This window comes from Silurus meridionalis, chromosome 4, assembly GCF_014805685.1.
Source record: "Silurus meridionalis isolate SWU-2019-XX chromosome 4, ASM1480568v1, whole genome shotgun sequence".
Taxonomy (NCBI): Eukaryota; Metazoa; Chordata; class Actinopteri; order Siluriformes; family Siluridae; genus Silurus; species Silurus meridionalis.
This window is the reverse complement of record NC_060887.1, coordinates 12735485-12747269: the sequence shown is the minus strand read 5'-3', so window position 1 is coordinate 12747269 and position 11785 is coordinate 12735485. Positions and strand designations below refer to the sequence as shown.

Genomic DNA, 11785 nt, shown 5'->3' with positions numbered 1-11785 from the left:
GTAGAGCAATGAGCTCTACTGTATATTCTGTACTTATAAAAGGAACCTGCACATTCACAGTATTAATAATTGAACAAAAGCACCGTATGTCAAGTTAAATCAACAATCCAATTATAGAAAATAATTTAGAGCATGCAAAAAATACCTACATTAAATGGCAATTGCTGTATACCTTTATACATTTACAATGACATTTTATCCAAAGCAACATACCAAATCCAAGTTAGTCTAACACAGTAGACGCAGCAGTTTATATAAAAAATAAAAAAAGTGACGTGCACTCTTTAGCTTGTTGAAGATCGGTCTCCGTGCCATAGGCTGGATTGGCTGCAGAGGCTTGGTAGTAGATGCTGGAAAGTCTGCTAAGAGAGCAATACAACAGTCCAGTTTGGAGAGAACAAGAGCTTGGACAGGGAGTTCTGTAGCATGGCCAAAAAGGAAGTGTCTAATCTTCATAATTTTGTACAGGGCAAATCTGCAGGATCGGGCCAGTGCAATTTATATATGCGTCAACAATAACACCAAAAGTTAGGTCAGCTGAAAACATGAGCAGTTCTGTGTTGGCAGGGTTGAGTTGATGATCATTCAACATACAGCAAGATATTTCTGTCCAGGAGGCAAAGATGAGAGCAGCAACTGTCCAGCTGAAAGGAGAGAGAGAGAGAGAGAGAGAGAGAGAGAGAGAGAGAGAGAGAGAGAGAGAGAGAGAGTTGTTATTTCAATAGCGGTAATATGAAAAGCCATGTTTGTAAATGACAGACCCAGGCAGATCCTGCAAAAATGTGAATAATTTTAACAAAAGAGGGATCATACAATATGCAAGTTATTTTATATTTTGTATTGTCCTGACTAAGATATTTGACATCAACGATGTTTCCATATGGTCCACAAGTCAAAACATGTCTAAAATTATTAAAATAACTACCTTTATGAACCTAAATGGTTTATAAAGGTCCGAATGATTATAAATGGTTATATAGATGATCTACGATTGTTCTCTTGTTTTGTGACGGTTGTTTACGAGTCCCTTTTCTGTTCTGAATAGTTAAACTTGAGCACTTTTTTTTCAAAAGATCAGCTGGAAAGGTTCACGTAAAGGTTCACGTACATTTATATACCTTACTGTGACTTAGCTGCTTCATTACATAGGGTTGTTACTGTCTAGAACTGTCTAAGCTTCTAGCACATTTTCACAATCCGAACGATTCAATATGTAATGACGCTACATTTTTCCCACGTTTTGAACTACGTGGCTTAAACAACGAATTGGCTTATTTATTAATGTTTCCTGGGTTTTTCCCGGTTTCACAAACTTCAAGCCAAAAAACTGAACCCCATAACATTAGACCAATGAAATTTCCAAACGGAAACGAAAAAACGCACCTCACCTGTGTTCTGAGCTGCACGGCATCGGGAGAAAAAACGTTTTTTTTAAATGCACGACGATGCCAAAAGATAAACTCCAGAGAGAAATAGTTGTGAAAGGAAGGAGAAAGACAGTGAACAATGACTTTCTTGGTCAGCTACTGTTTAGATACAAGCCGTTGTAGAGTGTTGAGTCTGGGTTAAGGGAGAGCTCGCTAACTCCAGTTACAACAGAAATCACATAAGCACAGACAGCTTTCCAAAACTCGTGCTTTTTTATTTTTCTTGGCAACAGCGTTACAGGTTAGTCAAAGAAACTTAGAAATGAGCATCAGAAAATAATAAGGACATAATCATCGTGTTGCACACACGCAGTAATACCGGAAAAATGCAGTGTCAGGCTATTCCCAAAATACCCAAAATGCTCCTAAAGGAAGCGCAACATATTTCACCCGTTACACCGTGTGTAATGTGTCTATCGTTAGAGCCTGTGTAAAGTTCATTCGTTTCAGTGTAGACACTTCAGTGTGCGGCTTATAGACAGGTGCGGCTTATTTATGTTAAAAATAAAAATGTTTGTAAAATTCAGTGGGTGCGTGCTTATATATGGTTGCACTTTATAGTCCGGAAATTACGGTACTTATCCAGCCGAAATCTACTCTCATTCAGCTGTTGTTATGTGACTGTATAAAATACTGCACGTTTTAACTTCAAAACTACATTTAACAACAGAAATGCGCAGTCACAAAAAAATGTGCTTCACATGTTGGAAACATGTACCTTAGTCAGCTTGATGTCTTCTGTAGTTTCCTCAGATTCTTGTAGTTTGCGATGTTTAGTGAAAAAGCGCCTTATTATCTTAAACATTTCCCAGAGGAACAGCCTGAAACTAATTCAAACCATTGTGGGCGGAGCTAATTCATCAGCAATTTTGAATTTGTGTCAGTATGCGCACGCGCGGAGCCTAACCTAAATCATCTTCTTATTTTTCTTTTCTGGCGGGTTGCGAACAAACTAGCAGGATGATCTGAGCAGCAATGGTGTAGGAGACTAGGAGAACCCGTGCAAGGAATCCAAAAATTGTTTTGTTGGTTGGCACACAGCAAAAACGGCAGTGTACATTTTACTCAAATTGAGTCAAATTCAACACTCCAAAAATGTACATATGACTCCCTCCGTTTTGGAGTTAAAATAACACTTCTGAAAGTGTTGAATATGTACATTGCTTTGAGAGTAAATTTGTACACAGTAAGAGTTTATAAGTACACCCAACAGAAGTGTATGTATATCCTTTCAGTGTTATCTTTTACCACTAGTGTTAAAATGTAAACCCTTGTAAGATTAAATACACACCACAGCACGTGTTAATAATCTTCTTCTTCTTCTTCTTCTTTCGGCTGCTCCCATTAGGGGTCGCCACAGCGGATCATCCGTCTCCATACCACCCTGTACTCTACATCTGCCTCTTTCACACCAACTACCTGCATGTCTTCCCTCACCACATCCATGAACCTCCTCCTTGGCCTTCCTCTTTTCCTCCTACCTGGTGGCTCCATCTTCAGCATTCTTCTACCAATATAATTCATGTCCCTTCTCTGCACATGTCCAAACCATCTCAATCTCGCCTCCCTCACCTTGTCACCAAAACATCCTACATGTGCTGTCCCTCTAATAAACTAATTTCTAATCTTGTCCATCCTCGTCACTCCCAACGAAAACCTTAACATCTTTAGCTCTGCTACCTCCAGCTCCACCTCCTGTCTTTTACTCAATGCCACTGTCTCTAATCCATACAACATCGCAGGTCTCACCACAGTCCTATAAACTTTCCCTTTCATTCTTGCAGATACCCTACTATCACAAATCACTCCTGTCACTCTTTTCCACCCACTCCACCCTGCCTGCACTCTTTTCTTTACTTCTCTAACACACTCTCCATTACTTTGCACTGTTGACCCCAGGTACTAAATATTAACTATGAATGCTAATTAAGTAATACTGATGACTTATTCTGTACTAATATACACAATGATCAAACAAACATATATAGAAATGTTTTTTTATTTCTGAAATATGAATTTTGAAAGTCTTTTAAAGAACATGGATTATTTCAGAAATCCAAGACATTCAACACGTTCAACACATTGCAATTTTAAATTCAAAACACTTGAAAGCATAACTTATGACACAAGAATGACAACTTGTCTTCTGACACAAATATATATATATATATATATATATATATATATATATATATATATATATATATATATATATATATATATATATATATATATATATATGACTGGAGTATAAACTGTAATATTCCATCAATACAAAATAAATTATAAGATCATTTGTATGCATTAACATACCATCATAAGACATGTTTTTAACATGTAAAACCAGTTGTCAATTGAATTTGATTTGTAATTACATTTTACATTTATAGAAATATTTTCCAACAAATGTAAAGTGCAAGACTAAACATCTTCATGCACAAAACAATGCACTGGAACAATATACAAATGCGGTTCATCAAAACCATATGACGCTTATAAATCAAATGGTCTGAAAAAAGGAATATCCTCTACTCTTAACAAACCAAAAACATTTTGTTCTCTAACATGGTAAACATGAAGATGCTCAACAAAACCAATAGTTTCAAAGTCCTTAGTCACCAAAATATTTTGGTCATCTATTAGAACAATATCAGTAATTTTGCAAAAAATCGGTAGGTCCTTCTCCATTTTAGTGCAAACCAGTAAATCAGTATGATATTCAGTTCCAGAATGTCTTAACAATAAAGTTACTGTGATGTCACAATCCAAATTTGTATACTTTTCAAGAAAAATGTCTCTGTATGGTACATCCTCAACCTCTAATGTTTTTAGGGGCCCATATTCAACATTTCTAAAGGGCAAACTTTCCCAATGATACGCAATTGCATACTGATGTTTTAACGCGAGAGACTTTGTGATGTTTTTGAAATTTTTTACACTGTTTTTAAAAAACTTGTGCTTAGCCTCAAATCTCATGGTCTATACATGGACTAACGAACCAATCTTGCGTATGCAACGTGGATAATGTAACATGTAATGGTGTTTAGGAATGAAATTCCTCTGTGGATATAACTCTTTAAAAAGCCTATGATGATCCACAATAAGGTGTTTTAAATAGTAGGTCATACCTTCTGTGATTACAGGAGAAAACACTATATTTATAATCTGCAATAACAAAAGTAGTAAGTGCCAGTGCTTATTTCCCTCACAAACAATGTCTCCAAATATCAAAGGAATATTTCGAATTAAACAGAATGTCTGAATGGCATTCAGTCCAATTCCATTCCCTGCCTGATCCAGGTTTAATCTAGTAGGCCGATTTTTCCTTTCCAAATATCCATAATTAAATGAATAAATTCGGTTACATATGTCTTGTCTGGATATAATTCCAGACAGATACTCAAGAAGTAATTTCATTTCATATTGTCCAACACCCTCAAGGATGTCGTGCATTATATCTGGAGCGTAATTGTCACAAATATGAAAATATTTCAAGTCATTGAGCAGACATGTGCGTTTAACACCAAAAGACGAAGAAATGGTAGGGTCTGCTAACAAATCTGCATAGTGCTGTTCTTGTAAACCTTTGTTTCGTAATACAACATTTGTGTCATCTTCGCTGAAAACTGACTGTGATGTTTTCTTGTCTATTAGACAGAACCGACAGAAATAATGGGCACTGAAAGATTCCATAAACCCAAGAAGTGTATGCATCCCTAAATTATCCCCTGTAACCTGGGCAACTGTGCCAAACAAGGGCTCTTTGGAAAAAGGAACTTGAATTCCTGAACTTTCAAGGACTTTTAAATCTTTAACAAGAGGCTGTAAAATGGCATCAAATCCATAATTCTTAACATCTTGTGCATGAAATAATGACAGTAAATGAATATTCATTAAACTTGAATTCAGTTTTGGTGGGAAATTCCTGAGAATAAAGTAAATCGCTCCAATTTTGTGGATACCTTGCTTGGAGCCCAGGATTTGCAGATTCAAATTCATCATAAAATAACTGTATTTGAAGTGCATTTTGTTGTTTACTGAAAAGTGGATGGTTTTATAATAACTTCCGTCACAAAATCTTTATAGACACCGTTACTCTTACTTGGATCTGACATATGTTTGTATATCTCAGAATTCCTACAAATAAACTGCAAGGTATCCAACAAGGGAATGTAAATGAATTTGTCAGCTACAGGGATCTGATCATATGTCCGCGTCACCCGATTCAATCTACTATCAAATCTTACCCCTAATTTGATCTCTGCAGGGTCAACTACAGCCCATTTTTCTTTGATATATTTTTTCCATTTGGTTTCTGTATTTAGCTTTGAGAATGGATTACTAAGATGATCAAAACAGTGTTCTATTTTAGATGACGTTGCAAAATCATCAGATGGAAGTTGATTCATCACCTCACTTTTGATATTTGAATGAATTTCATGTACCAGTTTTCCAAATCCGATACTACAGATGTTACAACACTGGTTGCTACTCCACTGTTTTGCAATCTAGCAATAATGGATGCACACATTTTTTGAGTTTCAGTACCTCTCCTTTTATCATTTATGGATGATGTCTCTGGTATTTCAAGATCATTATTTAAATCTGTCATTACCTCAATCTGTTCATTATCTTCATCAGTTAGATTCTCAGTCACAATTTGGTCTAGGTAGTCATTTCCATGAACACTACTTAAGTGTTTTCGAAATCCAGCATAAGTCATGAAGCTATGTTTACAGTTGTTCTGTGCACATTTCAGGTTACATTTTTTCCCTGGATAGTAAGCATGAATAAGTTTTAGGTGACGAACAAGGTCATTGATTTTAGAATGTACCAGTTTGCAAACAAAGCAGCGAAACAATTTAATCTATCTTAAGTAATTCAAAAGTTTAGCTCGTAGGTCTTTGACCCTAGGGGTTTCATGGACTGTACCAAGATCTATCTTGTAGATAGTTGCCTGGATGAATGTATACATTGCACTTAAGCAGTGGGGGTATGACACGCTAAAGACAAAGTATGCTTTAAAAAGTTCATCAAAAGCAGCAAGAGAAGACTTTGCCTGACATGGAAGAAGCTTTCCGTCCAGCACGATGTAAAAATCATGGATGATGTTCTTCGCTGAGCCAACTGCAAGGAGATGTGCTTGAAGGCCTTTAGACTTGTTAATGTGTTCAGTTAGACTACAGCAAGCCTGAAAAAAAAAATTGAAAACATATAACCCAATACATGACTCATGACAGCTCACTTATGTTTCCATGCAAACCTTGTGAAACTGCACAATGTGGTCCATTGCCTCTCTGATGCTGATCTTGGTGGATTTGTTCCAACCACCAGGTGAAGGTGGCAAAAGGTAGGCCAGGAGTAAAATAGAGGACATGTCGCTGTCCCATCCTGCAAAAAACAAACAAACAAACAAAAAACAAACATGTGGATTAACAGAAATTAGCTGATTGTGAGTAGCAGAGAAATATTAACATTATCTTGACAGAAAACCTTACCTTGCCAATCGGAACCCTCATCTTGACTGTTGCCCTGGGCATCTGAGAGCAGGTTTGTCAGATGCAAGGTCGAAGTAAGTGTTCTTGCTTCTGCAATGATCTTGGGCTTCAGACTGTCCCATTGTTCAAGAAGTCTAGAGGCTGTTTCTGTTCCAAATTGGACATCAAAATCTTGAAGTATCTGCAACAAATATGAATTAACATTACTAAACAATACAGGTCCTAGACAACACAGTTTTTCACATGAGCTATATTTTCTCCCATCATTGTACTCATCATTTGTATCTTACCAATCCCTTGGTGTCAAGAAATCGTGGAAAAACTGAAAGCACTGTATTGGACTTTGCTGCATCATGAATAAGGAGCTGTCTGTGCTTGAATGTGGCTTTCATCTTCTCAAAATCAGGTCCTTTTCTGCACAATGATTCATGAAAGATATCGCTTCTTTGCATTGATCACCCTCTAACTGCAGTTCCAAATGGTTGCAAGTTTCTCTATAAGCTGTTGGTCCTCCACTGCCCTCACTGTCTGATGTTCCACTTGACCTGGCATCCTTCTTGCTGTGGTGTCCACCATGGTGTTTGCTTTGCCGCAAAACTGTTTTGAGTCGCCAAGATATGTATCCTTGGTTGCTCTTAGGGTCATAAAAATGTTCCTTTGCATAAAAACAAACAAAAAAGCTGATGATCAAATCAAACAATTCTTAACTTGTCATTGTTCTAGGCATGGCTGAGAAAGTGAGAAGAGTTCCTTAAAGCCATAATAAATTTCATTTAAAATTTTCCTATTAGGTATTTATAACAATGAATAAGATGTTAAGTACTTACATATCCAGTTCTTGAGTATGGATCCTTTAGTGATGGGAACAGAGTTACAATTCCAAAGGCACAACGAGTTTTTGTTTCTTTAGAAGGGACACGGCTTTAAAAAGAACAATAACAATATTCAAATATGAATTTATCTACAAAGTCTGATAGTTTAAACGATGCTTACCCTTCTTTGTCAGTAATGTGCGCAACAACAATGTTAACCAAGTGTCGCCGGGCTGAGTCTGTGAGTTTTCCATGTTCTTTATATTCATCCAAAATCGCAGTTCCTCCAGCATTTTCCACTAAAATGTTTCTAACAAACTATAATCAGAGACACTGTGTTCTGTAATGCATTCATAATATTACAAAGTCAATAACTGCTATACAATCCAGCTAGTAAATTATGATTTTTACCTGTTTTGCCTCAAAAAGTCCATCAAGACGAGGTCTCTTGGAGCTTGGTCCAGCACTGTCATCAGTCTCAGACGACACTGAGAGAGTGTCAGTTTGTGAGCTACAGGATGAATTGAGGACTGAGCATTCTGGAAGCAAAATAAATAGAAACTTTAAACAAACATACAAACATTTAATACATTAAATTAAAAGTATGACTCATTTTATGATCAATTTCCAAATGGTTGTCAACAAGATGTTTTAAAAATACTTAGAATGAGGAAATCTCAATGTTTGGTCATGTTTTTAATCTCAAAATCTACAGTATGTTAGGGAAAGCTCTACAGCATATAACTGTTGTAGTTCCTTCTAGTTTTTCTTTTTACTATTTTAATGTATATCCATTTCTGTACATCACAGCCACACCTACCGGAATCTTTGTCAACAACTCTCCATAGGATATCATGTGATCTCTCCTCCAGCAAGTCAGTGAATACATCTTCATCCACCTCAACACCAGTGTCATCTTGTAACATCAGATCTTTCTCACTTATTGAAAATTTCTTCTTAACTGTGGATAAAAGGAGACAGAGAGATTTATTCTAAAAACAAAACAACTGATAGCATGCTACAGTGCAATAAGCATCAATATAACAGAGTACATTTTTAATTAATTTAAATTACATACCTTGAGTCATTAAACTAGTGTAATCTGCTCCATCTACTTTTATCAGCTTTTTCTTTCCTCCGTAGATTACTGTGAACAGCATTGTTACTAGTGAAAACAAAAACACCAAACCATTAACTTAATCATAAATCGTTCAACGTTTGATACAAAAACTGCCGTTCATTCAGTATGCTTTCTTTAGGTAACGTTACACGTATCATTACAGGCCACAAAGACCATACGACTTGTAATACGTTTAACATTTAACTTAAAACTAATGTTGGTGCGTTAGCATCTGTTCTTAACTCGCATGCGCCACTTGTTTGCGAAAGCACGCGACTCGCATCTTTTTCAAACAAAGACCGGGAAACCGCTGGCTCGTTGCTACTTTAATACATTTACAAAACAACCAGTATGAGAATAAAACTGTCAAATTAAAATAGTGCATAGCGATTGATCAAACAAATAAGTTACACTGTCATTTAACCTCTAATGATCTTTTGGAAAGGTACACACTGTGTAAGATTACTAAATACTAATACATTTACAACATATAGTTTATCAAGAAATAATGGCATTTGCGTATATTTGCTATGTAATATTTGAAGCTAATCCACGTGTTTATTCACTTAGGCTTACCTGATGCGCGTGGTGCTCAGATATAAACGAACTCCAATCCAACGAAATCCATGCAGCTTCTTTATAAAAACATGTAAAACAAACGTATTTCTTTTAATAAATATAATTACACCAAATACACCACACAATTTATTAAAAGATGATGCAAACATAGCTAACGTTACCTTTGAACTGCGTACTCATCTCCTTGTGATCTTCCAAATGAAGAGCCGTTAAGTAATGTGGGAAATGCACTGCTTACAGAGTTAAAAGTTTAACTCTGAAAAATAACTCTTTTTATAGATGCAGTTTAACACTTGAGGATTAAAATGTACTCCGGGTTTAACACTGGGCAACACCAAAAAATGTACACCATAAATTTAACTCCAGTAAATTTGCTGTGCAATATCCCTGCCTGTGAAATCCTTTTTGTGCAAACCAGTGATGACTGCACGTGTTTCCTTGCAGGTAACCATGGTTAACAGAAGAAGAACAATGATTTGAAGCACCACCCTCCTTTTAAAGCTTCCAGTTTTCCATTGTAACTCAATCAGCATGACAGAGTGATCTCCAGCCTTGTCCTTGTCAACACTCTTACTCGTATTAACAAAAGAATCACTGAAATGATGTCAGCTGATCCTTTTTTGGCATTGCTGAAATGCAGTGAAAATTCTTTTTGGGATTGTTCACTGTCATGGTAAAGAGAAACTCTGCAATTAATTGCAAATCATCTGACCACTTTTCATAACATTTTGTATATGCAAATTGCTTATATTAAAACTGAAAAAGCAGAATTTCTGAAAATTTATATTTGGGTCATTCTAAAAACTTTTGAGAATTTCTTCTTCTTCTAATTTCAGAGAAAGTGATGCCTGTCATTTGGAAGACTTTAATGTTGTTTTTTCTACATTGAGTTTTAATTTGTTCAAACAGATGCCATTAATACAGGTAACAAGTTACAGGTAGAGCTAGAAATCTTACTTTTTTGTAGATGACCAAATACTTATTTTCCACATAATTTGCAAATAGTTGAAGTGTACCTCTCTTATTTTTTTAAGTGGGAGAACTTGCACAATTGGTGGCTGACTAAATACTTTTTTGGCTCATATATATATATATATATATATATATATATATATATATATATATATATATATATATATATATATATATAAAAATAAAATTATTACCATCACATCATCATATATGATTATATTTTAAATTAATTATGTGTTCTGAAATTACTATTCAGTTCTGAACACACACTTTCTACAATGGTTATGTGGATAGTTCTCTATCTAACACTGGTTTGGTTTCCCACTATGGGATCTAGCCCGTATTGCCAATATGCTGACAAAGCTCCAGTGGTTCTGGTAAAGTAAGCTCATATTCACGTTACTGTAACATAATCGCCTCCACAATCCAGTGCAATAGGCGCTGCCGCAAGACAGGCTTTCCTAGGAAGCAATCAGCCCAGGAAACTAAAAGCTGATTGTAGAGTCCGTAACAGTGTAAGCTCTCCTTCTCTCAACCAAAAAAAATGGCGGATGGAAACACACCAGATCTACGGATTAACGGGTCCCAGAGTGGTGGAGTACTTTAGGCAATAATGCTGGCTTAGTTCTAATAGACCTCCCAAAGCGAACATCAGCATGAGGGGTGAACTGTTAAGGTGTGCAGTTCACTCAGCCTTTTTGCTGTAGTAAAAGCAAGTGACAGAACAGTCTTTAAGAACAAAAGCTTCAAAAGGATGGTGGTTTGCAAAGGACAACCTGAATGGTGGAAGATCCGCCATTCCTAAATCCTCCATTCCCTGTATGCCCAGGCTCGAGAAGTTGGACGTGACACGTTATCCAACATTTTTCCCCATGTGTTTGAGTTCTGTGGACACTCCATGGGCTCCTCACTGGGTTAAGCAGAAATGCATGGGCCTGACCTTCCTGGAGCTGCCACTCAAAGCTTCCTTTCTGGGCCTTTAGTTGAGAAAATCGTGCATTAAGGGCAGCTATAGAGGGTTGGATAGCGCCACCTGAGCATGTTTAAAACCCAAGCAGGAGACACAGAGAATGTGTGAATCTCCGGCAGAGATCCACGCTCCTCAGGGGCATTTTTACAAGGGGGCCATGTTTAGTGTTGAAAACTCGCCTTAACACATTAGTTTCCAACACCAAGTGTGATCACTCAACAAATATAAGGGATCATACATTTTAGCTTCGTCTGTAAACTGTTTAACAATAATCCCCAGGGCTTGCTCAGGATAGCTTCTGAAATCTTCCACGGGGAAGAGATCAAGATTGATGAAACGGCAGTTGGCTGGGGTTTATATACAGGGAGGCAGGACTTCCTTGCAGATCATTGCAGCGAAGGAAGAAA

General features: G+C 36.7%; 1 protein-coding gene across 1 annotated transcript; it reads right to left on the bottom strand.

Annotated features, from left to right (window-relative positions):
• Window positions 1–7305: 7305 nt before the first annotated feature.
• On the bottom strand, window positions 7306–10456 carry LOC124384118. The gene is made up of 7 exons (XM_046846676.1): window positions 9434–10456; window positions 8816–8902; window positions 8558–8698; window positions 8149–8276; window positions 7919–8055; window positions 7753–7776; window positions 7306–7580 (listed from the first exon to the last, which is right to left on the bottom strand). The coding sequence occupies exons 2-7, from the start codon at window positions 8895–8897 to the stop codon at window positions 7388–7390; spliced, it is 705 nt and encodes a 234-aa protein (XP_046702632.1). The 5' UTR covers window positions 8898–8902; window positions 9434–10456; the 3' UTR covers window positions 7306–7387.
• Between the last annotated feature and the right edge of the window lie 1329 nt (window positions 10457–11785).